The sequence below is a fragment of the Phyllostomus discolor genome, chromosome 8, assembly GCF_004126475.2.
Source record: "Phyllostomus discolor isolate MPI-MPIP mPhyDis1 chromosome 8, mPhyDis1.pri.v3, whole genome shotgun sequence".
In the NCBI taxonomy this organism is placed as follows: domain Eukaryota; kingdom Metazoa; phylum Chordata; class Mammalia; order Chiroptera; family Phyllostomidae; genus Phyllostomus; species Phyllostomus discolor.
The window spans coordinates 29,238,942-29,266,498 of NC_040910.2; the positions used below are offsets into that span (position 1 = coordinate 29,238,942).

The 27,557-nt window shown below is 44.3% G+C and overlaps 1 protein-coding gene across 5 annotated transcripts in view; it reads left to right on the forward strand.

Annotated features, from left to right (window-relative positions):
• PALLD (palladin, cytoskeletal associated protein) overlaps positions 1 to 27,557 on the forward strand; it is a 339,611-nt gene that overhangs the window by 295,537 nt on the left and 16,517 nt on the right. For 3 of the 5 annotated variants that reach the window (XM_028519937.2, XM_036031987.1, XM_036031988.1), the window contains 5 exons: positions 5,245 to 5,919; positions 15,585 to 15,720; positions 18,992 to 19,090; positions 21,030 to 21,251; positions 24,869 to 25,018. In XM_028519937.2, coding sequence (XP_028375738.1) covers positions 5,245 to 5,919; positions 15,585 to 15,720; positions 18,992 to 19,090; positions 21,030 to 21,251; positions 24,869 to 25,018 — 1,282 coding nt within the window. Of the gene's footprint in view, positions 1 to 1,188; positions 1,329 to 5,244; positions 5,920 to 15,584; positions 15,721 to 18,991; positions 19,091 to 19,851; positions 19,903 to 21,029; positions 21,252 to 24,868; positions 25,019 to 27,557 lie in introns of those variants that run through there. The other 2 variants (XM_028519936.2, XM_036031989.1) reach the window with 2 other exon arrangements.

The window sequence follows — 27,557 nt, forward strand, 5'->3', positions numbered from 1 at the left end:
ACCCTCACCAAGTGAACCTAGATTCTCTGACATGAAGACATAAATGAGTCTTCCTTAAGTGAGAAATGAGTAACCGAAGAAAAACTAGGCAACTGAAGTACAAATGTAATAAAGCCATGGATGGACCTTTAATGAGTACACCCTGAACTGAAGCCCTTGTAGGAGTTTCATATTCCCCTTCTTGTAAGTTCTCAGAATTAATATTTTGAGCTCTCTCATACATAAGACCCAGAGCTAATCCCAGCCAGAGGGGAGTGTGTTGTGGGAACACACAAGCAGTTTATTGATTTACGTGATGAGCATCATTTGAAAAGTCTTTGAATCCCCTGGTCCACACGGGCTCCCTGTTACGGGACTGCCCTGCTGACTGTGTCCGAGGAACCAGCAGGGTATAGAAACACAGCCAGAAATCAGCATCGGTGTCGCCACGGACAGTGATGTGTCCGCCATGTTGAGTGTGGGGTTGGAGGTTGTGAGGCTGCTTGCTGTTTAGTGTGCTGAGGATGCTGGCACGTCCCGGTCCCTGCCTTCAAAGTGCTTGTGAGCAGCAGGACCCAAGGAGCTCCTGCTTCAGAGGGTGCGGTGTTGCAGCTCTTCATCACGCAGTGGCTTCTGTATCACACAGTAAAAAAGGTTAGGAAATATATAAAGCAATGGCATATTTACTCTGAAAGCACAAATGTTTTCCAGCTTCACGATCCCAAGAGTTTCTCCAGACAGTTATAAATACTCCATCTCTATTTGTACAAGCAGGGGGAAAATTGCTTCTTGCCATGCAGACATTGCTCCAGAGAGACACGCTGGGAATTACCCATTTACAGAAAAGTTGTTTTCCAGAAGTTTACTTTCACATCCTTTATTTTGAGCTCAGGCTGCCATTCCCCAGAGAAAATGTGATATGCAGTAACAATGACTAACAGTCTAATAAACCCTTTTTCTTCACTGAGCGCTTCGGAGAGAATGACGTAGCTGAGGTTTTGGAGCCAACCATCCACCCTTCCCCTCTAGCTTCTGCCCTTAGGCAGGTGACTTGACCTCACTAATCTAGGAGGAATTCAGAAAATAGGGATAATACCACCCCCACCACCCCCTGGGGTTGTGTATGAGTCAGTCCAGTGGCAGGAAGATGATAAGGGCTGTCCCTCATCTGCCACCCCCATGACAGCTATGTGGGCGGAAGGGTGAGGACAGTGGCTAACTAAGACTGGCCGTCTTAGCTGGTCTGGCCACTCACTGATCACCTCCACTTCCTCGTGTCCCCGTGTGCCACTGCTGTTGTCCTTGCCAGCTACTTGCGGGGGGACAGATGAAGAGGAAGACCCCCTGAAGTAAGTAGAACATCATCTCTATTTTTTGAAATCTCTGTCTTGCAAAGTAACCGGGATGGATGGCTTGTTCTCTTCTGCCGTGGAACATCTGTTGAGTTCACACTCTGCACCAGGCACTGCGCTCATTGACTCCTCACAATCACCCAGGGTTAGGAGCTGGCGGAGTCGTGTTCCAACCCGGTACCATCCACCTGCGAGTCTGGCCTTTTCCTCCTGGACCACAGGGCTGCTCGCCTTCCCTAAGGCTGCTTTCATCTAGTGGCAGGAGAGATCACTGAGCTGGAGAGGAAATCCAGTTCAACCCGAATCTTGGCCTCATCGGACTCTCTGTAAAACCATTCTCGTTCAAAGCTGTACCCGATCCATTGTGGTGGGGGGTCGGGGGTGGGGGGAGGGTGGGGTCTTGATTTTTTGTGATGTAGGAGGAGAATCCATTGAGTTAGTATTTACATATCCCTGTCATGAGATGCCAAGATTTTTTCATGGTTGCCCCCTTTCACCTAAAAAAAAAATCAAGTTTGAAGTCAGATATTCTTAAATACATTCTTAAATATGTAAATACTTCAAACCTTCACTGATGATTCAGACCCTAAAGGGCCTGGCTGCTATGGCTGCAGGGAGGAGCGAGAGTTAAATCCTTAGGAGGGAAAGATGACCACAGGTTTTTTAATCATTTTGAAGGTCAGGGCTCTTTTTTACTTCCTCTTTTTAAATTTTTTCCAATTGCAGTTGACCAGTAATATTATATTATTTATTTGAGGTGTACAGCATTGGGGTTAGACATTTATATACCAGCAACTTACAAAGTGACCCTCCCAATAAGTCTAGCACTAGGTCAGGGTTCTTTTATGTTGACATGTCTGGTGTAGGGAAAGGAGCCAGGGACGGACTGGTCTAACCTTGCTTAGACAGGTAACTTCTTAGTGACTTAAAATTCCTTTCCCATTTGTAAACAGACTGTGACAGGTGCATGACAAAAAAAAATCTAGACATCTCATTTCCTTGAGTACTGAAAGCTCTAGAATTGAAGGAGGGGTAAGAGCAGGGAATTCCTTAGCCCTCTGAATTACGGGCGGGGCGGGGGGGGGGGGGCGGCGGGAAGGCTGGGCAGGGTTTGATGGAATAGGTGTGCAAAACCAAAGACTGTGCTGCTCTAGGTGTTGTAGCTGCGACTAGGCCGTCTAGAACTCTTAACCCAAATTTTCAACCTTTACACAGTATGTCCAAGAGGTTCAGTTCTGTTTCATTTTATTTCATTTTCAGAGAACAGGGCAGGAGGAAAAATGGGAAAACCAGAAAAGTGATGAATTGTTATAATAAGTAACTCTTAAGTAATTTCCAAAGGCCACAGGTAATCTTCCCTTTCTGGTATCTTTCATTCCTTTTTATCTTAGTGAAAATGAACTTCTACAAAAAAAACAAACCTTAATGAGGACTGAGAAAGTGACTTAAAATTGTACATCTCATCATCTCAGAATCTAAGTGTCAGATCCATTTAATTCAAGTATTTTTAAATGATTTTTACACAAATGAAGTCAGACACTTGAAGATTCAAAACAACTGTTTTGCTCTCCCCTCCCCCACCCCTCCAATCCCCTGAGTGTTATACCCCTCACCCAGTGCAAAATGGGAGAGTGTGGAAACCCTAGCAGAGTTCCTCATTGCAATATATAGTAGGAGCTACAACGCTTGGATGCCTACTCATTTCTTGTGAAACACTACATTAATAATTTCTTGAACTGTCACTTTATTACTAAAAGTAGCCTCATAGCTGCTTTGAGCCCACTTGGGTTACCAGACTTGGTGGTTCTTTTGAATGCCCAAATGAGAAGGCTGGCGCCCATAGAGAAGCTCAGGACCAGTGCAGTGGTGGTCTGGGCTTTCCTGCCCTCACTTCTTTGAAGACTGGCTCCTCAGGAACCACTCCCTAATCCAGGGTAGAGGACTCCTCACCCCATGTACAGGCTATCATACGATGTTTGTAGCAGCCTTGCCAGAGCCATTACACAGCTATCTGCTGACGCCAGACCAAGCTTAAAATACTGTCAAACACAGCTGAGGCTCCAGCTGCTGTGAGCCTGGGATGCCGAGAGTAGGGGCACAGTGGCTTTGAGGAGGACCACATGCACCACTCCCAGCCCAGGTGCACAGGGCAGGTGAATGATGATGAACATTCCAGAAATAGCATGCATTTTGCCCTAGCTAGGAAATAAAAAGGAGACAGTAAAGGCGGGGAGATCAGAAGGGGGCACTGGGGATTTGGATGAGAGTGCTGGATGGTGGGCTTTATTTAGAGCCAGTGGGTGGTTTTTATGAGTTCTATTCCTGGGCCAGTTCTAAACACAGGAGCGCAAGAGCACATGTGCAGGACAGCCTACCCAAAACCACACAGACATCTGGGACTTGGGTGTCCCGGTGAATCCTGGCAGTGGTGGTGATGCTCTACAATGCCAGGAGTCAGTTCCATAGGACCCCACAGAGTTCTTTGGTGTTGGAATCTTTGAGGCTCTGCATGGATGAAGCACAGAGAACTATCTTCTCTTTATTCTCTTCAGCTGCCCAAAAAGTGTTCCTTGTTCTCTTTTCATGGATTTGAGTATGATCACTTTACTGGATAATTATGAAAGCAAATAGAACACACAGGAAGGAATTTAGAACTTTTTTGCTGTCACATCTAATGACACTTGATAACAGATCTAAATGTTTTTTACCTTACCAGCAGCTTCAATTCTTGGTATTGCTTTGAATTTATGAAAGCTTGAGTTTGAAGATTAAATACCTATGGATAAGGAAGATTTTGAGGTTTTTTGTGTGTTTTAAAGGTTTGAAGTTGGGAGCATAGCTTTGCCTATTCATGGACCTGGTCCTGTTTCATCTGCTTGTTATAGCGCCACCTAGTGTTGAAGGTTCTTTTGACAGACAGCCTTTGGTCACTGCCTGCCCGAATAAAGGAGAACATCTTGGATGTACAATTCAGTCAAAAAGAAAAGCTTCCGAGTAAAATAGAGTAAGATTTTTAGCTAATTGCTAAAATTTAAAAATTAATCTAAAAATTTAATGCAAAAATTAAAATCCAATCTCTTCTTGATGGAAAAATACTTTGGGAATTAAAACTGCATTATTATAAATCAAAAATTAATTTAAAATTTTAATGCAAAAGTTAAAATCCAATCTCTTGATGGAAAAATACTTTGGGAATTAAAACTGCATTATTATAAATTAATAATTTTCATTGCTTATTAAAATCTACATATTAAACATAGATATTTGCATGTGTTTAGATATGGCACCAAATATAAGTATCAGTATTTATTAAGATTTGTATAAAAATTGGCATTTTAGGTTACAACTAAAATTTCAAGTATAGTAAATTTTGTGTATTGGCAGGGGGCGGGGGGAATGCAGAAATTAAAGTGGATCTTTCCTCCAAAATCAGCCTGTGGTGTTTACTGAAGGCAAAGTTGATGGATGGCACTGAAGTAGGCAAAGTGGACTAACCTAAACCTGCCAAAAATAACTCAAATCAAGTGTTTTTTCTCTAACTGTCTCATTCTGATAGATTTCTGTTTCCAAAAATTGGCTACAAATAAGACTCATGTCCAAGGTTTTCTTTTAATACTTCAGATTCCATGAAAATGAGAAATCTCCACCACAGTTTGTGAACTGGTTTGAACCATCTTAGGAGAAAGATGATTGAGCTCACAGACCGTACAAAACTGACTCTGTGCTTTGTCCAGAATTAACTGCAGACTACAGCACGCTCCAGGGCTCACACTTGTGCCTTATTTGCCCGGCATAGCATGGAACTAGCTGGCAGGCGTGGGAAGTCATGGTCACAGCCTAACCTTGATGCACCAAATGAGCGTTCCTTCTAGTTCCTTCCCTCTCTGAAGGTGTCGCTTTTCTCTCTCCGCAGGGACCCTCTGAAAATCCAGCAACTGCAGAACCAGATCCGCCTGGAGCAGGAAGCCAGCGCACGGCACCCCGCAACCGGTGCCCCACGCAGCGCACCGCCCTCGCCACCCTTCCCACCGCCACCCGCCTTCCCCGAGCTCGCGGCCTGCGCGTCGCCTGCGGCCCCGGAGCCCATGAGCGCGCTCACCTCCCGAGCCACCCCCACCATGCAGTCCACCGGCTCCTTCAACTACGCGCGCCCCAAGCAGTTCATCGCTGCGCAGAACCTGGGCCCAGCGTCCAGCCACGGCACGCCAGCCTCCAGTCCCAGCTCCTCCAGCCTCCCGTCGCCCATGTCCCCAACTCCGAAGCATTTTGGTCGCTCAGCCGCACCCCCCTTCACGCAGCCCTTTGGCTCTGAGGCCGAGGCCTCATGGGGTTCATCCTCACCATCACCCCCGCCACCACCACCCCCAGTCTTCAGCCCCACCACGGCCTTCTCGGTGCCCGACGTGTTCCCGCTGCCACCTCCGCCACCACCTCTGCCGAGCTCGGCCCCGGCCTCCCACTGCGCCTCCCCCTCGGCCCGCTTCGGCCACAGCCAGACGCCCGCAGCCTTCCTCAGCGCCTTGCTGCCCTCGCAGCCGCCACCAGTTGCGGTCAACGCCCTAGGCCTGCCCAAGGGCGTCACCCCCGCGTGAGTGACAGCCTCACCCCCTCCCAACCTAAGCCCCCTGCCTCTTCTGCACACACCCTTCCAAGTGCACCTGCAGCTCAGGGATACCATTGTAACAATTTTACATACTTCCCTTCATGCACATTTCAAATTCTTATCACAGCAACTTTATCAAGCTGTTCTTGCATAGCTGCCTTACCATTATTACAATCAACACTTTTTCTTCTGCATTAAATAATGCAAGATTTTCTCAGGAACTACCCAAAATCTAAGCCGTACTCTTAATTTTGATGAGAGTGGCATCAGCTACCACTGACTGAGCAGAGTGCTAAGCAATTTACTATTCTCCCATTTGAGAGACACTTCTAAGAGACATGATTGCCTCACCTACAAGGGAAGATTCTAGTAGTTAAACAATTGGCCCTGGGTCATAGAGCCACCAAAATGAGATTTGAATCCATGGAATTGATCTGACTCCAATTCCATTTCAGATCAATATTAAAATAGAAGTAGGAGGGCTAGGGTTTGGTTATTAAGTATACACTTAATTATTTTTAAGTATTTATTTTTAGAGATTGGAAGGGAGGGAGTAGAAAGGCAGGGAAACATCAATATGTGGTTGCCTCTTGACTGCCCCCTATTGGGGACTTGGCCCGAAACCCAGGCACGTGCCCTGACTGGGAATTGAACCAGCAATCCTTTGGTTTGCAGGCCAGTGCTCATTCTCACTGAGCCACACCAGCCAGGGCACACTTAATGTTTTTGATCTAAATAACCAGAATTAAGACACCTTTACATTTATGTAGTGATTGATTGGGGGGGACATGTAAACGTCTTTATGTTGTTTACCCAAGTGAGTGAGGACATGTGCAGTCTACTGAGGAAATGATGGTGCCAGTTCTGTCTCCAGCCAACAGTGATCTCTTGGGAGGTGACAGGGACCCTCTTTCTCTATTTTCATATTCTTTAGTACCTGCCTTTCCTTATGTCACAGTGATGATGTGCAGCCCTCCGAAATCTTTAAATAGAAAATCTATGAGGATAAATAAGGTGCCATCTACAAAAGTACAATAACACCTTCAAACACAATGCCGTACAGATGTTCGGCACGCACCCATTGCAGAGTAACTTATGGATAAGCTAGCACACACTTGTCTCACTGAAGAGTTCAGAAATAAGTAAGTGCTGGCTAGCAGAGGTCAGGCCAGTTCCCGTATCTCAACTCTTTCTGTTGAAATCCTGCTTCAGAGTTCGCTGGAATCCCAGTGTTGTTCAGAGAGAAAAGATGGAAACCCTACTAAAGAATAAAAATGAGAAGACCTTAGAATTCAGGTTCTTTTCATTTATGTGGAAAAGCTTCCCATTCTGGGATGTACCAATGCCACTTTAGAATGGGTACTTGCAATGTTGAGCTTTGGGAGCTTCAGTGAGCAATGTATTTTTTTGTTAGGCACTTTCTAAATGCGGAGTACGTGAATTCTAAGTTTGAAATCTGGCATCTTCTCAAATCTTTATTGGAAAAAGTTCAGTCAAATGGATATATAAATTAGTGGCGTAAAGGCGGGGTCTCTGTAGTAATGATGTGGTAATGAGCTTCTGTTGAAAGTTGAGTCAGTCAGATTGCCTGAGAAAACCTTTCTCTTTCACCCCGACTTCTCTCCGTGTTTATTTGGCTGGTAGGAAATGAAGCATTATGTCGCTACAAAGACACTAACTGTTGGCCTCAAAAAGTGGGAGTGTGTTGCATGACACTTTCTCCTCTCTTCCTATGAAGTGGTACCAAATCTTGCTTTCCAGAAAGATAAATAATGTAATATTCCTCAAATAGGATCTGGTCAAAGACTGGAATATCAAAGGCATTGGGTGGCCATGCCTTTTATCATCCTAAGTGAAAACAGTGGCTTATTCTGACCTTGGACTTTGAAATTCTCTGAAGAAGATAAGCAGTTTTAAGAGATTACTTCAAGTAATACAAACACTTGTTTCTTATCAGTATCTATGCGGTTACTCATTGTATGGGGCCAAAATATTTCATAATTGTGGACACAAGAGTTCAGTAGCTTCTGCCATTTCTTTAAAGCTCATGGAGAAGTCCTGTGGACTCTGCGGCTGTACAAACTGTGCCGGGAGGAGAAGGCGCCGTGACACCACAGATAAGTGGCAACACCAGGCAGCAGATTTTCGGCTCTGTGCCGGCTTAATCAGCTGCCACTGTATGGCTGTCCTTTGTCTTCAAGACATTTTCCTATTGCTGAATCTCACTATTGAATTCTTTCCCTGGGTTGGATACGTGTGACTTTTAGAACGTCTTTTCCTCTGGCACAGCGTGGGGTCCCTCGCTTGCGTTCTGAATTAAACAAACAAAAAAGGCAGCTATTTATCCTTCATCATAATCCACGCAATTTGCCACAGACTGAGTGTCCCTTTCAGGGCTGCCGTGCCTAATTGGCATCCTTGAACTTTGAGGAACTGCCAAATTCTTGTCAAATGGATCTTTTAAATTACTTTCATTTATATTCCGTTGGTTACTTGTGGTTAATGTAACAGCTAATTCAGTTTCACTTCTATGTTATTTCTCTAATTGGATGCTTCTGCCGTTACGTGTCAAGTTCCAGTAAATAGATTGATTTATACGTGACTCGGTGAAGTACAAATACATTAGTTTTGGTGTTTTGGGGGAAGGGTTTTTTGTTGTTGTTGTTGTTGTTGTTTTTTGCCTGCCTGTTTCACCAAAATCTTCAGTGTAAATTTCAGGGATGTTTTCTTAATCATCGGTTGCATGCTAGCTGTTTTAGTTCCTTTGCATGTTTAGCCTTGTCCCCGTTAACGGTTGATTATTTACTAACTTTCTAAATAGTCTGGAGATAAGTTTCTGTATCTCGAATGTCTGGGTAGCAGAGGTCAAGGCAGGGAACAAAGGCGGATGGATGCCAGGGATAAACCACAGTCAAGAAGACAGATGACAGTGAGGAGCCCGGAAGCAGCAGCAGCAGCAGCGTCCAGCTGATGGCTGATTGCGGTTTGGGGAACTTCTGCACGTGGAGCCCCGCTAGTGCCTCTCTCTTCAGACGGCTACATTCTCCCCCAAGGTTACTGGGGTCACTAGTAGAGAGAATACTGCCCTTCTCAAAGCTGCTGACAGACACAAATGTTAAGGTGTCTAAATCTTTCAGATGGAGGCAGCGAGGAGAACATGCCTTAGAAAGAAATGTTTGCACTTTCATAAAATTAATGTATTCTACTCCCCTCACAATTGCTGATCGTTTTACAGCTTCCGTTGCTGCAACACTGTTCTTCTGTGCAGCCCAGTCAGCCAGTCTAGGCGGTGGTGGGGATCCCGAGGAGCTGGGAATGCCGCGTGAAGACGGCACAGCAGTTCTGTCTCTGCTGGTCTCTGCGTGGCGGTATCAGGCTCAGGGTGAATCAGACCAGATCCAGCGCCGAGACCCACATGGGCACTGGCTGGCACAGTATCTCTTGCTCACCTTGACATTCTTGGCATCTGTTCTCACAAGGGGGTGCCACACAGCCCAAGTGCTACACCTGTATACTCTTCCTTGCCTCTCTTACGCAAGTACGGCTTAGGTTTGAAACTTTAGCCCCTGTTTGTCAAAAGTAAAAGGTCTTGATGAGCTTTTACTCTGTAGTCACTGAGCTCCCTGTAGATGTTGTGTCATTGGCCCTCTCTTTCTCCCTGATTTATAAGGAACAGGTAGGCGGGAATTACTGTCATCATTCAAGGCGAGAGGCACCAAGAGGTGAGGGCATTTCCCAGGGTTCTGGAATAAGCTTAAACAAGGAGGGTGTTTGTTAGAGCTAATGACTTGCCTGGTTGATCTCTACTAAATCTGGTGTCTGATATTTCTTAATTAAAGACGACTCTTCAGACCAACAAAACCAAACCACATGAGTCTTAAGGAAAATTTATAAACAGATGCAGATGCACTTCAGACAGGTGTCAAGTGAAGACAGTGGTTGGATAGTAACTTACAGAAAAGACAAAAGCTGCATTGGACTCCACAGACATCATCTCACAGTTCCTGCCTCTCCCCCGTCCTGTGGGAACGGGCGGGTGGGGTCTCGTCTTTCCTCACTAGAGGCAGAGGCCTGAGGGGGTGGTGGATGTCCCAGGGCCTCCTCATTGGGCTCATTAGGGTCCGGTATCTTAGAGGTTTCTACACAAAGGTGCATCTAATCCTGGGCAAGCATTCCCAGGGAATTAGTAGGACAGGCCTCAGGGTCTGGCTGTGACCAGTGACAATTCTGCTGAAATGTCAGCCCCAGGAGCAGCTCAGAAAGAGACCCTCTCCGTCCTGGTTGGCTCTGTGCCGAGTTGCTCGGGGTTAATGAATGGATGTGGCACACGCAGGTGTGTGAGTTTATTCTTTAGAGAACCCAAAAAGTAATGTGTAGAGAAGATAATGTTAGTATAAAGTGATCTATTTTCCTTAAGAATGAACTACAGGTGCTCAGTGTACTCTAACAGCTTTGGCTTTTGATATGCAGGAATTCAGTTTGTACACCTGGGGCTCTTCTATTGTTCTACCTTAATCCCTGTGTTAAATTCTTGAATCCGGGGAGGGATAACGAAATGCCAACAGGGTAATGATTTTGCTCACTCTGGAATTCTGTGGGACTTCATTACCAATCGATATCACTACCCACTGGGGGACTATTAGTAGTTTAAAAAATGTCTCTAGTTGCTAAGACAGACTCATGGCCTCTCAAATCAAGGCCGTACTCCGGAGATCTGGGTTTCTGAAATACACTGACTGAACCGGCCTAGAACAGTGCATCAAGAGGAGGATATTCTTAAGATTATTCGGAGGCCAAGGGGAGAGGAAAAAAAAAAACCTGGGATTTTGTGATTGAATCTGGAAGATTTTACCTTCCAGATGCTTGTGTATATGCTCGAGATGTTTTTACCCCGAGCCACATGAGTATTATTTTTAAATGGCAAGTGACTTACTGCTGAAGCTAGAGTAAACAGATCAGTCATGCTGGCTGCGCAGTTGGGCTGAGCGTGTCCAAGCTGAAGCGTCTCATGTGGGAGGCTTGTCCGAATTGTTTACCAAGTGAGGCTTGCTTCTGAGCATGGGTTTTTGTGAAGAGGGCTGGTTTGGGTAAGTTTACTTTGAATAAGCATTTCATTTTTTAACTGTACACATCATCCCTTTTTTGCCACTCTTTATCTCCCGACGAGTTGTTGTTCTTCATTTATCAAAAGTGGGTGCCATTTGGGGGAGTGCACCATAGCCATTTTACATTAGACTCCAACACAGAATTAGTTTTATAGGAAAAATGAACCCAATTCCCAAAGCTTTGCCTCAAACACTTAACTACTTTTCTTGCTGGTGCCTCTCCCTTCCAAATTCGCCATTTTGGTTTCTAACCCTAATCTTTATATATACTAACTTCTTAACCCTTTACTCAGTTTTTAACATAATTTCCTAAAATTAGTCCAAATGAGACACCATCTAAGAAAAAATAAAAGGTTCCGTATTAGCAGCAGTATGAGAATTACTGTAACCCACACCACCTGCACCTCTTTCCTTGGGGCTCGAAATGCCAGGGTGACCCTGCCAGGCTCATTCTGGCAGTAGGAGCTTTGCACTGCCCAGCTCTCCCGCAGGCCCTGGCACAGCTGGCGCCTCCTGCCACCTGGCCTCAGCTGCAGTGTCAGCTCCGCAGACCGGCGATGAGCTACACTAATGTAGTCACCGACTCACAGTCCTGTCCCTTCACAGCGCTGCCCACCTCCTGATATGTACTTCCTTCCATCCACCCCTCCCCACCATAGAATAGTTTTTGTAAGTATGGTGACTTAGTTTTGTTCAACATTGCATTTCTGGAACAGAATTGAGCATGGAAAACTCCGTTAGTGAAGGCTATTTCCACATATTTGCAAACTCCAGTCAGGAGTTCTTGGCACCCTTTTCACTTCCTCTCACTCTGTTCCCCTCAGCCAGTCTCGTCTCTGGGATTCCCTTTCATGCCAGAGAGAGCCTGCGAGCCTAGGTAACCTACACAGGACCTCCTGTCGTCTTCCCAGTGATGCTTCGAGAGGCGTGCTGCTGACACCCACAGTGTACAGAGGAGGAGGCCGAGGCACATAGCCGTTAGGTAACCAGCCCAAGCCACACAGCATTTAAGTGATAAAAGAAGAGACCCTGACCTCTCTGCCTTTACTCAGGCTGACTCTGAATCCCTCCGCTCCCCTCTCCGCTGGCCTACACCCTCACCCCCTTTCCAGACCTCGGCTACTTCCTCTTTCAGGGAGCCGTCCCCAGTCACGGCAACCTTCTCCACGTCCTTCTTCCTCCCGCTGCACCTCCAGTTGCTACCACACAGTTCGCTCCTTCGTTTATTCTCCAGCTTGACTGGTAACCTCTTGTGGTCAAGGACCACACTTTAGGATTTGGCTCTCTTCTCCACATCACCATGGGGGCACACGTCTCACTGCATCACTGGGAAAACCACATGAGGTCACGTGTTGGTTACCTAGGTTCACAGACACGCTCCGGCATGGAAGTGAGTCCCAGAATCATGTGGAGACTGCAGTGATGAAGCTAGATGCGCAATAAATATTTGTGAAATGACTGTGAGACATTTAAAAATCTTCTAATTGATTTTTATTTCAGTGTTAATTGGTCAGAATCAAGAAAATGTGTACCTTAAATTCTGTAAATTGAAAATAATGTCTTAAAAATAGGGGAAACAGGAATGAAGTAAATGCCCTTCTAATTCTGGTGATCTTCATAGGCTCAGGGAATTGTCTTGTTAAAAGAAAATACGGAGTGATCACGCGCTGTGTCTGGATCAAAGAATAGTATTAATTGTGTTCTGTAATTATAAAATACCCGGGCGGCAGGAACCCAAACCGAAGTGAATGTCTTCTGTATGTAATGTCTAGCACGGGTGTCCTTAGGTCCCCTAAAGAGTCACGTGCACTGAGAAGTGCTTGAGCAACAGGACTTACTCCATCATAAATAGACAGCTGTTTACTGTTCGAGAGAACTTGCGGCTGTCTTTTAAAAACACAGTTCCCTGCCTCTTCGTTTATGTGGTCTGTTCTGCCCTTGGAAGTTGCTTGTTTGCCGCCCCCGCTCTCACCTGCACCGAGAACACAGCACTCAGCGTAGCCTGCTGCAGACGCACAGTGCTGCCTGCCGTCCTCCGAGGCTGCTCGTCATCACAGCTGTGCAGCCGGCTCGCGCTGTCAGGTTCAGAGTAACAGTGGGAGCCCGTGTGTTCCCAGTAAAGCTGGTGCACAGTGAGCTAGCTGCCTTCAATGCTGCCTGTCAGTGGCTTCCACACCTAGCCCCTCTGGTTCTCAGGTGCAAGGCTGTAGTCAAAAGCAATGAAGAACTTCATTTCCATAATCATGTTTTGTTTTGTTTTTTTACTTGTTCTGAGCCTGACTTGGTCCATGTGGTTTAATTCCACAACTTTTCCTGCCTGAGGAGGGAAGGTAGAGAGAGGTCAGAAGTGGAGATAGACAGTACATGTGTCCATTCATTTCGTGGATGTTTTCTGGGGGTCTGCTCTTTGACAAGCACTGTGATGAACCAGAGAGGCTCAGTGAGAGGGAGACGGTGAAAGGATGACAGCGTATGTACGGTAGGGGCTGTGCAGTAAACAAGCACGGTGCAGTAGCCAACGGGGCAGACTCCAGGGCAGACTCCGTCAGGGCCTCCTTCCCGCGGGGACAGGAAGGCAAAGCCTGGGAGCCAGCGACACCACCCCAAGAAGAGGAGTAAGGAGGAGAGGCTCCAGGGGTAGGAAAGTTGGCAAACTGTATACATTTTTGTTAAAGTGTTGCATGGTACTAAAAAGTAAGGTTATAAATCCTAATCCCTATGGCTCTTGCTAGTAATATGTCTCAGGTTCATTCCTCACCTCCCAATAACCAAGATCCACTCCCAGAGAGTAGGATACAACGTAAACTTTGACCAACCACTTTTACTTGTGTATTACAAGCACAGATCAGTGTTTTGTTATTTCTTTAAAACCAATGTCTGACATCATCCTATGTGAACTGCAGGAGCAAAGGACTAGAAAAGAAGAAACTGAAAAAGCTATTGGCTAGAATTTCCCCATTATAGGTAACAGAACACTCAACTACCAGATTAAATGCATGGAGTTTATTGTCTTACACAACACGTGTGGGGTCAGGCAGTTCCATGGGAGCTTATCAGTGTCCCCCACCAACCAGGGGCCGTGGTCTTCTTTCTAGCTGCCATCTGTGGCATGTTGTGGGCTCTCCCCTCGTGGTCACGAAGTGGATGCAGCAGATTCTGGCATTACACTTTGGACACAGTGGTAGCCAGTGAAAGGAGGAGGACATTTCTTCCTATGTGTTTTTTTTTTACAGATGGGAAAATGTTTTTCCTTTTTATTGAATGTATCAGGGTGGCGCTGGTTAACAAAATTATACAGGTTTCAGGTGCACAATTTCACATCACATCATGTGTGCGCCGTATAGTGTGTTGAGATGGGGAATTTTTTACCACAGTGCCACACCCTCTCACTCCCTCCTCCATTTCCCCAATCTCATTGATCAGAGCTCCGTCACAGGCCTCTGGCTAAACTAATCACTGTCCAGGGCATTGAGACCACTCAAACTGACTAAGATTAATGGCCCCTGAGTTTGGAAACAAGTGGTGATCACCTTTTCTAAGCACATGAAAGGATGACCACCCCAACAAATATCAGAGGGAATTCAGCAAGGAAACAAAGGGGAGTGGACAGGAGGAAGGAATGGCTCTTGGGAAGACCAGGAGTCCACGGTACAGGTATTCCATTTCTCCTTAATCTTTACCCACAGCCTTGAGAGGGGGAAAGGAAGAGAAGTAGGAAGTAAATTGCTAAGGCACCAACAGAAGTGGACTGCACCCCTATCGAGCATCCAGCACCAATGCCAGCACGTGGGCCCCCACTGGCTCATACTGTCACTGATCTTGGAAAGAAAGGTTCTGGTGTGTCACCTCCCCTAAGAGCCCCAGGCTCTCCGGGAGGTTTAGGAGGCTTGGGATGCACCAAATGTAGCAGGACCTGCAGACCTTCCGGGGTCCGCTGGTACGAACAGACCTTGTCCTATAAAATAGACCCTCCCTAACCAAGTTAGATTAGAAGGCAAGGTAACAAACTTACTTTTTACTTTGAGTAGGCTAAGCACTGTTGTTGAATAAACGGATTACAAAGGATCAAAGGGTTAAATTTATGAAAATAGGAAAGAAACATGTACTCTTCCAAATCCTCTCAAGTCAGATGTAGTATATATTTTTATTCCTAGTCATACAGATGCTAAGAAACTAGCTAAAGTCACAAACCCGATACAAGGCAGAGCCAGATTTTAAGCCTAGGACTGATTATTACAAATCGCATATTCTCACTTTCCATGGCTGCCTCCGTAGGGCTAAAGTGCAGGCCTTTCCAGCCCTCGGCCTTTGTCTACCCACTGAGGCGCGTTCCCCCGAGGTGTTTAAGCTTCCCCTGAAGACTGGATCCAATGAGTGTTACCTGAACACTGAATCCAGCCCTCATGGTTCTTTCCATGATTAGTTGGCACAGGTGTAACATAAAAAGACAGGTTGACACATTGTACTCTCTGTTGGACTTGAATGTTTGATTTGGGTTTATATGTCTGACAATGGACTAGACCACCTTGTGCTTTTGTCCTGCAGGGGATTTCCAAAGAAAGCCAACAGAACTGCTAGAATAGCCTCTGATGAGGAGATTCAAGGCACAAAGGATGCTGTCATTCAAGACCTGGAACGAAAACTTCGCTTCAAGGAGGACCTCCTGAACAATGGCCAGCCGGTACGGAGATATTTGGGGCCCGAGCTTGGAATATTAGCTCCCCACATCAAAGAGCTCTTCCCTGGCTTCACTAAGCCTTAGGTTCTTAGGATTTGTCCACAAAATTGATGTTGTTGCCTCTGAATTTCAATGTCCCTCTTAGTATTGTGGCTGGAATCTGGGGGAAAGGGAGAAAGTGAAATGGCTTCCTTCTATTAGTCCTGAAACTATTCTTGGAGCCCTGACAGCAAGCTGGAGACAAGGAAGGCGGAGAGGCTGACTTTAAGGTGTGGAGTGGCACAGATAAGGAGCTGTGATGTTAAGGGTCCCTGGGAGGGAGGGCGAAGCTGTGCTCTGGAGTGATCTGTGCCTACCCCAAGGCAGTGAATTGGAATTCGGGTACCAAAAGGAGAACTGGGATTCTATGACAGGTACTGCTGCTACACAAAAAAATAGCTCTACTAAGGCAACCACTGCTGACATCCAGCTCTGTTCTGCCAATCACAGACACCGACTCAGTTATCTGGACAAGTGAGAGCTGTTCCCCAATCTTGTGTAGTTTGTCAGAACCAGACACTGAGACTCAGGGAAAAAATGATTGTATTTTGAAGGCTGCAGAATTGCAGAGTAGATAAACAGATCGAATGGAGAGTACTTTGGAGGTGGCTGAATTTAAACATGTAAGACTAAATACACAATGTTTTATAAATACCACTTTTAAGGGGGTCCCCGCTCATGTGTGTATATTATTATTTTTCTCCATTAGGTTTAAACATTTTCCCTTCAGTTATCTGTCTTGTTTAATTTTTTTACTGACCCTTTTCCTTTCACATCAGCATATTTTAAGGGGACAGGGAAAGCAAGTCTAGCAAATAAGATTTCCCAGGCAAAGGAAAGGATCCTTTCTGTGGCTTTAATACGGAGTTAGCACCAGAAACCATTTGCTTGGCTCTTAAGTACAAGAGTCCCTCTCAGACACCTTTTTCAGGGGAGAAAGCTCTCTAATCTTTTTTCTGGGGATTTTAGTGATCAAGCATTGGCAAATAAAAATGTGAAAACAGACCCCATGTGGTTGGAAAGGCAGGAATAGAGGATGGATGCTGCAGGTGGATTTTCACTGTTGGGGCATCCTGCCCTGAGCTCAGGAAGATTAACGCTCTGATGCCATCCTGTGTTAGCTACCCCTTCCACTGGAACAGAAGACTTCCGCAAAGGGAGCACGTTTTCTCCCTGAAATAAGTGACTGCATGTGTACCTGTACATACTCTGGAAGCTTTCTCTGGCTGTCAACTAAAGCCTTTGAAAGATTAAAACAGGTACCTATGGGGATTTTTTCAAGCCAGATAAGGAAAGGCGTCTCTCCAGTTCTTTGTTACTTTTTTCCTTTTTGGTTGTTTGTTTAAATATTCCTCATGGACTAAAATTCTCTTGGTTAAAGTAAGACTTCTGTAAGCTGTTACACAGCATACCATGTATATTATATGTGCATAATACTTTTACTGATCTGTTGCACATCATACATATAATACCTGTTTTGCAGTGAATGGCATTCACAATAAGTTCCATAGATTTCCACATTGGAGAGTTTAAAAGGGCAATAGAATTAAGGTTTCCTTTTTCAGAAAATGGGACCCTCACACAACTTTTTCCTAACATTACATATTATTACTTCTTTTTGGCTTCCAAAGACAGGGCTTATGTATCCACGTGGTATGGTGCTTAGAGACAAAACCGTGGAGCGAATCTGGCTGCTCCTGGAGAAAGTGCAAGCCGGTGAAGGCTAGCTATCCAATGGATGTTTGTACTCACACGAAACAGAATGGAAATTACTCCAGGCCCCTCTCAGGGGCTGACACTGTTCTCTATGAACAGACATTAGGAGGGCTTTTAAGGGAACAAGTATTAAAACCCACTCTGGAAATTCATTGGTTTTTTTTTTTAAAGAAACATGAGAAAATGAATTTAAATAATAACATACTGGACTGAGACACTCCAGGCACCGAAAACCTCCCCCCACCTCCTCTCCCCTTTCTTTATTAAATGAAATAATTTGAACTTGAGGACTGTTTGTCATTTGGCACTTGACTTGTTTCAATTCCTGGTTTCAGCTGGGACTGGAACCAGCAATTACTGGAAATTGTAAATTCACCCAACATATTTTTCTGATTAGACAGTTTCCAATAAATTTGTATCTATATTCAGAAGTTTGGAAGTGTATCTGAAGTAATTTCTGTACTTTTTTTAAGATTCTGCCTTACTAATTATTCTCTATTTACAATCAAATAGTTGTTTTTAAAATACCCCTGATGGGGCAAATGGTGTCTTAAATTTCATCTCAGACCTCTGATTCCAAGGCATGTTGGGACCAACATTCAAGAGCAGAAATCAGCCTAATACACAGAATGAAAGTGTTGGCATTTCTTCGGTATAAGAATGGCCTAGCAAAAATGGTTTGGGTCAAATCTAAAAATGCTGGTTGCTAGATGCTAAAACATTACCACTTTCTCTGCTTGATGGGCAAGCCGCCTTCCTCTGAGCAGAATCGCGAATGTTAGTGTCAGAAAGTATCATTCATGCTTCTCTTGCTACCTCAGCCACGTGCAGGTGTTCTTGGTGGATCAGTGAGGCCTCGGTTCTCAAACTTGATTCGTTCTGGAAAACCGCTGCAGAAGTGATCTGTTCAAAAACCAAATCTCCTTTGTCGCCTGAAAGATGTCACCTGTATCATGCTGAAAATTATCAGCATGAGAGGCTGTCGGGCAGAGAATCGAAACCTGAAATTTCATTAAACAACCAAGACATTTATCCCATGAACTTGGTCAAGAACCGAATTGTTTGAGAACCAAGGTTTGACTGTATCTGCCTACCTTCATGTTACACAGCAACTTAGGAAAATGCTCTTAGAGATGAGACCCCCCACAGCAGAGAGGACCGTCACTGCCAGCTGGTCTAAACGTCTGCGGTTAAGGATCATTTTATGACACATATTTTCCGTGCAGCTCTGCCTTGTTGCTCACCTTAAATCTGTGTTGCATCAGTTGGGGGCTCTCAAGGCCAGTCAGCCCGTCTCCCACATGGACTGGGCCATCGGGACCAGCAAGGGAGGGCAGAGCTGGGGCAGCTGAAGCAAGGGAAAGAAAGAGACTCCTTTTGTGCACAGGCGTCTGAAGGTGGAGAGAGAGGTAGTTACAGAACGCTTCAAACTTTGTTGGGGTTTTTACAGTTCTTTTTCATGAGGCAATATATAACTGATTTTTCTCACTTTGTACTTCGTGTGATTTGCTTCATTTAGAGGTTAACCTACGAAGAAAGGATGGCTCGCCGATTACTAGGTGCTGACAGTGCAACTGTCTTCAACATCCAGGAGCCAGAGGAGGAAACAGCTAATCAGGTACCACGTTCCTCTGGACTTCTTAGGGAAATAGCAATTGCTGTGTCTCCTCTGCCCGTATGCTTTGTGGACGCTATTCTTGGGATCAATTCTGTGGAAGGTACAGGGCAGGTCGAAGAAAAGCGTTATTTTATCAGTATTTATTGAGCACATGCTGTGTGCCAGACATTGTGTTAAGTGATGAATAAAATTATTCAGTCAGTGATACGTTTTATCTTCTTATTGATCAGTTTATTCTCCTTTCACGTATCTTTCTGTGTTTCCTGTCCTGTGCTTTCATGCAAAATAGTTTTGTGTGGGATAATTTATTTTCCCTGAAACTGCTTGAGATAGCTAGTGACTACTTCCAGTTACATTTTTAATATCTAGTCAAAGTAAAATATGTATAGAAAAAAACTCTCTTTATTTTACTTCACTTATATAGTTATAAATCACTAACCAGCAAAAAACCTAAAATGCTATTTCTGTTCTCCTGCTACCGCCAACAAAAAGTCCCTTCATGGATTTGATGTAAGCCATTTTTAATCTCCACGGCTTCTGTGTGGTTTCCAGATGCAGTCTCCATAGTAAGAAAGTTTTTTAAAACAAATTTAAAGGATCAAGTGAACTTTTTCTCGTGTCTGTTGAGCAATGGATCTGAAAGTTTTTGTGTTAAATATAGCTGCCACAGAAATCTCACTTAAAGAAAGAAAACTAGGAATCGTGCTAGATTCTCACTGTTTCTATTACTAGTCTTCACTCCTCTTTTTCTACCATTACAGGAAACTGAGTCTTCTCATGCTTCCGTAGGGAGTCCTCTGGATGGTCAAAAGGTTAAGCTTTTCACCTTTCTCTTTCCAGTCTTTCACTGTATCTATTTTCTTATGTTTCCTTGTTTATCTGTGCATCTGTCTTTACTGCCATACATAAATTATAAATACTATGACAGTGTCCATTTTCATTTAATATCAGATGAACAAAATTACTGCAATGTGATTTTCCTTGTCATTTATTACATACTTGAATTTGATTGTTATTAGTGGATACTTACTTGAACTTGAAATTGTGAAAAGTTTCTCATTGTTATACCTTTCTAGGAAAAAGTGCTAATTCTTAAACTGATTAAATTGATAGTAATTAGACAAAACAAAACAACTTGTGCATTTTTTGCAGTTTTATTCATAGTGGTGTATTTCTTCTCTCAAGCCAACAAACTTGTTTAAAGGTCAAGTAACTTCTTTAAGAGGAAACCTAGGTGAAACAGCCTTATTTAATACTTTGTAACGGGCGGCCTTGACTTCACTATATTGTACTTTGTAAACCAGTGACTGTAGTCACCACAGGGTGATGATGAGGTCTTTGTTTTGCTTTTGCTTTTCTAACCAACATTTTGATTGGACCGCCAATCCTACTTTTCTTTAAAATAGCATGGGAAATAGCTCCTGGTAGCTGCAGGGCTGAGGAGGAGTCCAGAGGCTACGTGGCTGGCTTTGAGTGAAAACAAATGAACAAACAAGCACAGTGCCATTTTTCCCCGTTATTTATTTGATGAAGTGCTGTGTGCTGCTGCTGCTGCTGCAGCTCACCCTGAGTACTGTTCCTGCCCTTCTGGAGACAGGCAGTGCCCCACATCAGCTGTCACCCCACAGAAATCGGTGTTCCGTCGTGCTTTATTTTTACAGTTTATTTTTACAGTTTATAGAACAGTTTAGGCAAATAAAGCCGTTGCCTTTTCTCTCTGCTTCACCTCAAAAGAAGAGAGAAATTCATCTTCATAGTTTGGGGGGGGTTGATGAAGATAATTTGAAATATCATTTATACTTACTTCCAGATGTTTTCTGTTTCATGTGGAGCGGAAGTGGGCTCTGACTTGCTTTTGGGCTGGGTGGGAAAAATCTCAGAGTGCTTCACTGGACAGGGGACTGAGGTTGTTAACGTGATCTTGCCCCATCTGACACAGGAATACAAAGTCTCCAGCTGTGAACAGAGACTCATCAGTGAAATCGAGTACAGGCTAGAAAGGTCTCCTGTGGATGAATCAGGTGATGAAGTTCAATATGGGGACGTGCCTGTGGAAAACGGAGTGGCGCCGTTCTTCGAGACGAAGCTAAAACATTACAAGATCTTTGAGGGAATGCCTGTGACTTTCACATGCAAAGTGACTGGGAATCCAAAGCCAAAGGTGAGCTGAAAACATGGCTTTTTGAGACTTGTATTTTCTGAGGAAGAGTTTGGAGTCCAAAATACTGCCTGTATGTTATAATAAAGAAATACAGACCACCTTTCTAAATACCCTGATGTAAAATATTTGAAGGACTGTAAGTTCAGAGCCAACTTCAGGAGGCACTGGAAATCAATAAGGGCGAAACAGGGATATAGTTTGAGAGAATCGAATAGAATAGAATAGAATAGAATAGAATAGAAACGGAACATAAACTGAATAATGGACAAGGAGCTTTTCATACACCTACATCATTTACTCATGTGATGCCATCACTGTTACTCCCAAACTACAAATGACTAGCCAAGCTTGGTGAGATTAATCAACTTTCCCGAGGCAGAGCTGGTGAATGGCCAGGCTTGAACACGAACCCCTTGCTCTGTCCCATACAGAAAGTATGCTTACCACTAATTATAAAAATGTCAGCTCTTTGCTCTACAAAACCAAAGCTTCCTATACTTTCAAAGGGGGTCAGGGGAACACTGTTGAGAAGGGATAATCAGGGGAACGTCTGGCACTGGGGAGGACGAGGCTGACCTCACCCGCCCTCTCCCTACAGGCACGTGGGTAAAGAGCTGCCCTCTCTTTAGGGGCAGACTAGAATAACTCAGTAGCCCAGCAAAGCAGTAACAGCATTGCACTTTTCCTTAGAACTTGAAAGAAGAGAATAAAAAAAAAAAACATGAGAAAATAACACTTCCTGTTTACACTGTCACATGACACGGAGAGCCAAAAGCTGAGAAATTAATAGGAAACTGAGTCTAGGATGATTAAAATCTTTAGGTTTCTGGTAGAAGGAATTTTTAAGGAAACAGAAAGTTTAAGAAAGAACATGCCAATACTGAAGACAAGGCAAATTTATGGAATAAGCGTACGGAAATGGAAAGTACACTCTGAAATTAAAAGCTCAGCAGCGGAGGGAAGAGCTGCCACGGGAACCAGCGGATGGGGCGGAGGGGCGTGATGGGACAGCGCTGGCAGTGCCGTCCGTGTGCCGGTGTCCCTGTGCCGGTGTCCGTGTGCCGGTGCCCCGCGCGGGTCTGTCTGCTCAGGGAGGCCCGTTTGCCACCTCGTTCTTTCCCCACAACCAGATTCCAGCCCCACAGGCGGAGAAACGTAGGGGGGAAAGCCTGACGTTTGCAAACCCAGACCCACCCCTAATAAAATGAGACTTTTAAATAAACTGTGGCTAGAGAAAACCCCTTTATTATATTCTTGACATAATTTGGACAATTGCTATGTATTCACAAACATGATACCAAACAAATGTATTAAAAAATAAACTTGCATACTTGCATCTTATGAATGAAACTCTAACAAGAAATTATATCTCAAACTTCTAAAATATTCACAAAAAGATCCCAGGTTATTTTTAAACCGTATTCAAGGCTTAGGATCACTGATGTAGTTAGGAGATTATTCAGTATATTCAACTGAAGATGGGCTGTTGTTCATAACATAACTGCATTTTCTGCTACAAGTTTAAATGTTTCACAGCTTTAAGAGTCTTAATTTTTTGCAGCTTTTTATTAGATTTTCTTCCTTATACTTCCTTCCTCTTCCTCCCTTCCTCATTGCCCTGTTCTCCCTCCCCAGCCCCCCAGTTTATTGAAGAGTTGTTTTTTCTGCAGGATATATAAATTACATTAAGGTTATTCAACTACGGAACATTCATATTTTTTAAAATACATCCTTTTTTAGTTTATGTTTAAAAAAGTGTATTCTGCCCCTGGCATGCTTGTTCCAATGGAGACATGAGAAGACTGAAAAGAACTTCTAACTCACTCTGCTTTCACTTCTTGTACCCTCCTCTGCCCTCCTCCATTAGCTGTCTTAGCAAAATTTGGGAACTGTTTCTTAAATCTCACTTGGAAATTGTATTCCAAGTATAATGGAGGTGAAAACTCTGATGAAAGGGAAGAAATGGCCCTGAAGAACAGCACAGTAGCAGAATGCGAATGGAAGAAACCGTGTGCTGGTCACCGCTTCTTGTTCCATCAGCAATCATGAAACCACCGAGAAGAGTATAATAATTATGAAGTATCATGCTTTACATAATTAAATTTTTTAGAGCTGAAAGTTATTAGTCTAGTTGATTAATTTTTAGGTTCTGGAGATTAAAAATATAATTTCTGTAAATTTGGAGCTAACTGAAAAACTGAGATTGGAAAAGTTACAGCTGAAATAATCAGTCAGGCCCTGATTATTCATGCACTGACTTAGTGCTGCATGTTTCAGGCCTTTTCCTACATTAGAAATAGACATTTCAAAAAGATTTTTCAGATTCAAAGGCTTTGACAGGGAGTCTGAATACCAGTTGTAGTCTCACTTTTCATATTGATTCATATTAAGGAATAGTTCATTTTAAAAACTAAAAGCTCTAAAGCAGGTTTTTTTTCTGTTAGGAATCAGTTAGGAATGCTTTTGGTTGCAAGGAATAAAACTGACAACAAAGAACTTGTTCTGGTTTAAAATAGGGTGATTTATTTTCTTCCCTAACACTAAGTCTGCAGGTGGGTTGGTACAGGCATTAATTCAGGATGTCAACCATATTTGGGCTGCTGGCACTGTGACTCATGACTGTGGCCCTATCTTTCAACTGTGTAGTTCAGAAACTAGATAAAAATTAACAACTAAATCATGACAGGTGTACTGACCAGTCAGGGTGTCCAACCTTTTGGCGTCTCTGGGCTACACTGGAAGAAGAGTTGTCTTGAGTTGCATATTAAATACATTGAGACACATAATCACAAAAAAATCTCAAAATGTTTTAAGTAAAGGTACGATTTTGTGCTGGGCTGCATTCACAGCCATCCTGGGCTGCACACGGCCCGAGCGCCACAGGCTGGACACCCTGGGAAGGCAGGAAGATGTATAGAGGAGGTCATTCGACCATTTAAAAGATTTCTACTTTGTTAAGATTCATTTTTACTGTTTCACATTTAATTAATTTTCTACCAACCCATGTTTAAATATTATTTGTAAAATATTACATTTAAAAACTATTGTGTTTTCTTTAATGTAATGGGAAGAGCCAGCTAACTTTCAGTGGCTGATCATATGCTCCTCGATCCAGAATTAAAGCAGTCGAGCCCCACCGCCACCAGCCCTCATCGGCTGCCGCCCTCCTCACCGCCCTGTCTTCTCTGTCTAACACAGTTCCATGGGCTGATTAGAGTCCGGGGTCTGTTTTTGTTCTCTAAATAATGTTTTTACCTTCACTTTACAAGTGATACATCATAATTTACTACATTTGAAAATACAGGAGCAAAAAAAATAATTCCTGTCAACTTCAATATACATCCCTCTATATAACTAATATCTGAATGGAATACCTGCTTACGTACACATTGTTAAAAATAAATGGATATATAGTTTTTAAAAACTGAAATAGGATTAAATTTGCCTGTTACCTCCTTTTTCCACTCAAAAGTCAATTCCCATTCAGATGTTCTGGTTAGCGTTATCACGTGAAAACCCAGACCAGCTCGGCAGACTACACAGGTGTTATTTATCAGCCGCCCAGACAGAGGAGTACTGCACGCAGCCTTAATTGTCATCTCTGCTTCCTCTCACAGATCTATTGGTTTAAAGATGGAAAGCAGATCTCTCCAAAGAATGATCACTACAGCATTCAGAGAGACCTCGACGGGACCTGCTCCCTCCACACCACAGCCTCCACCCTGGACGACGATGGGAACTACACGATCATGGCCGCAAACCCTCAGGTAAGGGAGCGCCTGGGTCCTGCATCAGTTCCCTGTGCAGCTGACCCTTGGACATCGCAGGTTTGGACTGCACAGCTCCGCTTGTATGTGGGTTTTCATCAGTAAATGCTGTAAATGCATTTTCTCTTCCTTATGATGTTCTTAACATTTTCTTCCCCTAGCTTACTATATTGTAAGAATATAGGACATAATGCAGGTATGTGACACATATAAAATATGTGTTAATTGACTATATTATCGGAAAGGCTTCTGTTAACAGGAGGCCACTCATTCTGGGGGAGTCAGAGATTACATGAAGGTTTTAGACAGTGGGGGTCTGTGTCCCTAACCTCCACACTGTTCACAGGTCAACTGAAGAGTGCTTACAGGCATTTACTTGAACAGAGGAGCTGCTTAATTAAAAGGTGGAATCATGCCTCTTTGACTCTGGAACTATTTTCCCAGTTTCTACATCAATCCAGGTTTTGGGGGAGAGAAAACCCCTTTTTCTCACGACTATCTGTGTAGCCCACCGGGAGTCTTTCTGTGTGAGTGATTCGGGTGCAGGTACGTGCTGTTTGCACAAGGATCCCCAAGGGCCTGATGTGCACACCTGTTATACAGGTGACAGGGCTGTGGGGAGGAAACGAGCAAGTCACGAAACAAGATAAGCCAGGAAGCAAAGTAAACTAAATGGAAATAATATCACTTCAGAGATTAATCAATTGACTACTTAGAATGTAACAGGCAGCTACCCAGGTATCATGGTCCCATTCCAAGACTGCAGAGTCTTTTGTATTGAGTATCTAATGTATTATAGGCACTATGCTGGGTACACGGGACACAAAAATGGGTAAGAAGGGGTGTTGTGCCTTAAGAGCTCCATGTGTGACAATAATTTTATGAAGTCTTGCCAGTCAATGTGAAAATCACAGAGCCTTCACCAAAAAGTTACATTTCAATGTTTACTTGTTGTCAGGTGTGGTGTATTTGAGGGAACAAAAGTGGAACTTGCGATTTTTTCTTACTGTATTTTCCTTGACTATTACTGACAAATTTCAATGTTCAGTTCTTTGCCTTTTTAAAAGTGAACTCAAAAAACCTAAAACGTTTCTTCATGTTGGGTTCTTCAGTCCTCGTTCCCTGAAACGCTGGGCTATATTGTGAAGACACAGTTAACTGTGCTCCCCAAACACTTGCCAGTGCTGGGATCCTGCTACAGCTTTTGAGGCATTTCTCCAAGTTTTTAAACTGTCATTGGAGTAAGCAATTTTATAGAGAAAACAACAAAGATGCAAACTATGGCTATGAGTCTGCTTCTAGTCTTCTTCAAATTACACTAATCTTTACATGAAGAAAAGTTCTAAGTCACAGGTGGCAAACACAAGGCCCATGGGCCGAATCCGGCCCTCCGCCTTGTTTTATCCAGCCCGACACCTTGTTTCTACCTGGCGGCAGTGCCTAGCTCTCGCTTAACTGTTAAGGAGTAGTTACATTGATACAGTCCTAAAGTTACATTCGGCCCTTTGTAACCACGAGACTGAGGTGGCCCCTGGTGAAAAGGAGTCTGACACCCCTGTTCTAAAGGGGACGGTCTCACTGCTCAGCGCCCATGGTAGGTAGTGTGCAGAGTTGAAGGCCGCAGACCAGCCTCAAGGGTGAGTGGTCTCGGAGCACTTGAAACTATTTACAAACCATGACGGGTCACTGGATAAAAGAGGGCTGCTGAGGATCCCCTTGTCAACATAGAAAAGGAGGAAGGGATAAAAACTGGAAGAAAGAAGTGGCACAAGAGAGACCAGAACCGCAGAGCAGTACTGATGCTCCTGCAAAGCCGGGCCAGTGTAGATCAGGGGCTGAGAGCGTGAACTCTAGCGTCGGGCAGACCTGAGCGGGAGTTCCAGCTCTGCCACCCCTGATCTGTGTGACCTTCGGCAGGTCACTTAACCTCTACATTCCTGTTTCCTCTTCTGTGAAATGAGAATAATGATACAGATTTGAACAATACATGGAAAGCACTGTTTTCCTGGCACATGCTGCACTTTCTATAAGTGTTAGCCATTGTCGATATTTTAATTCAAAGACACTAATGACCCTGTCATGAGGCAGCAGCCTGCAGAGCTGGCAGAAGCTGCAGAACCAGGATGCGAAGGGCCAGTTCTGTTGCTAGGTGTCCCGCTCCCACAGCACCGTGAGAGCGTGAGCAAGCGAGGCAATCTGGGATGGAATTCCACCAACACGTTGCTGGTGTGTGGTCCTCTGACCTCCTGGCTTTTCCTTTTCACCACCCCATGGGAAAAGAGTGAGGCAGCAGATGTGGCTGCGCCACAACTGCCACAGCTGCGGGCTCAAGTGGAGGTGGCCCTGAGCGGCAGCACAGGCCACGCCCACAGCACAGCTGGAGGAGCCACCCAAGAAGCTGCGAGGCTGCTGTCTGTGCCCAGCACACTCAGTGCCCACAGAAGGCCCATGAGAGACCGGTCACCAAGACAGCAGTCACCAAGACAACGGTCACGGCCCTCTTCCCAGGCAGGGTCGCAGTGAATTCTGCCGCTATACC